General features: G+C 41.3%; 2 protein-coding genes across 2 annotated transcripts in view; both read right to left on the bottom strand.

The window, feature by feature from the left end:
* Positions 1-617, bottom strand: part of LOC109461564 (leucine-rich repeat-containing protein 15-like) — a 2825-nt gene extending 2208 nt beyond the window's left edge. The window contains exon 1 of the mRNA XM_019757940.1: positions 440-617. Coding sequence (XP_019613499.1) covers positions 440-617 — 178 coding nt within the window. The remainder of the gene's footprint in view (positions 1-439) is intronic.
* Positions 618-1039: 422 nt separating this feature from the next.
* LOC109461563 (acid-sensing ion channel 4-like) overlaps positions 1040-1731 on the bottom strand; it is a 5436-nt gene continuing 4744 nt past the window's right edge. The window contains exons 9-10 of the mRNA XM_019757939.1: positions 1633-1724; positions 1040-1158 (exon numbers count right to left, since the gene is read on the bottom strand). Of these exons, the coding sequence (XP_019613498.1) occupies positions 1040-1158; positions 1633-1724 (211 nt within the window). The remainder of the gene's footprint in view (positions 1159-1632; positions 1725-1731) is intronic.

Below are 1731 nucleotides of genomic sequence, written 5' to 3'. Positions count from 1 at the left end.
GGGGGGGTCAAAAGAGCCCCCCCCCGGTCCCCCCATGTCAAAAAAAGCCCGGTCTAGGTAGGGTTAACCATTGTTATTTTGTTGATGCTCAGGTGTAAAGATTCTAGTCCGGGAAGATTTCGAAATATATCTTCCGGAATCGTTCTTATCTGGTTATTGTACAAGGTTAACGTTCGCAGTTGTGGTAGGTTTTGAAATGTACCTGCCTTAATCATTCTAACCATGTTTTCCTGCAAGGACAACTCTTTTAGTAGTGGTAGATTTTGAAATGTATCTGCGTGAATCATCTTGTTGTTCTACAGGTGCAATAATCCTAGTCGCTATAGGTTTTGAAATGAATTTGGCTGAACCACTGATATCTTTTTATCGTAAAGGTACAACCTTTTCAACCCCCCATACCTCAGCAGCATGGACTGATCTACAGTTGTAATAAGATTACTGTGCACGTCTAAGCCGGATATGGATGTTGGGAGGTTCTGCGGGATGCTGGTGAGGCCCATGCTGGCGCGTTTACAATGTAATGATGGTTTACAGCTGCAGTCAGCGTCCGGCATGTTGGACTCGGCCTTCAGGATGATCAGAAGGAAAATCAGCACGTGTCGCAGTGCAGTGTCCATTCATAAATTCCGCAAAATAAAGCCAGCATGTGCTGACTTGTCGTATACATCACAATACCGGCTTTGTATTCCTGCGGTTTAGTAGCATTTTTATTTTGGGCCGGATTTTTCTTTTTTTTCGCCCGCGCGCACTAGTTTTGGGGTCTTCAGAGGATGTCATCCATAAAATTAAGTCGGTGTGGCCTAAGCAATATTACAACAACAATAAAATATGTGCCTACATATTTGAACATTTACAAGGGTATGCAAAATATCAGCACTGCGAAAGCGACGATATATTTAAAAAAAAAACAATTTCTACATATATTAGATATGAAATCTTAAGATCATTTCAGAAAACAACTTCTTCGTGCTATTGAAAGAAAATGTCGCGGCTTTTAGTGCTTTCTTCGGTTGTGTTTTTCCTTGCTGCAGGTTCCACGTTAATCGCGTGGGGGCGCTGCTTCCTGGTGCAGAAGTTTTAGTCCCAGGTACTCAGCAACCTCCAGGATCGTCATCACGCTGGCGCCTATAAACAACCCCATCATGCCGCCCATGTTACCTGGGCAACGCAACAAACAAACAAATAAATAACAAACAAACAAACAAATAATATTACTGATTCATCATCATTATCATTATTCTTGGTAAATCGATGTTGATATTTAATGTAAATTAGAGAAGTAACATTTGCAAAGCAAATGCATAATGTTTACCTTCAGACATGGTCTACTCTGTTATATCTTACTCAAACACATTCACATAAATGTACTACTAGTACATACATGTAATGTATGGTGACAGGAGCAAAGCAGACCATGAAATTGCAACATTATGTAACCCAACACCAGTCACAATGGTGAGAGACGTCAACAAATCATGCCTGGTCAGAGGTCAGTGTTTGGAACGGCAGAAGAAGAAACGTAGCAAAAACAATGTGTTTTCCTTCGGTAAACATAATTAGTTTTGTGATGCCCATGTGACCTGGGCAACACGAAAAAGTAACAAATAAACATCTTTGTTGTTCCAAACGTACTTGCGAGCTGTCCCGAGTCCACTGCTTTGAGCTGCGAAATCTTCTGGTAGTTCAGAGTGTCGTAGTAGATGTCCAGTACAACCCCGTTTTCTCTGAAAC

Source organism: Branchiostoma belcheri, unplaced genomic scaffold (genome assembly GCF_001625305.1).
Source record: "Branchiostoma belcheri isolate BF01 breed outbred unplaced genomic scaffold, Haploidv18h27 scaffold94, whole genome shotgun sequence".
NCBI classification, from domain to species: domain Eukaryota; kingdom Metazoa; phylum Chordata; class Leptocardii; order Amphioxiformes; family Branchiostomatidae; genus Branchiostoma; species Branchiostoma belcheri.
This window is presented reverse-complemented; position numbering and strand designations above follow the sequence as displayed.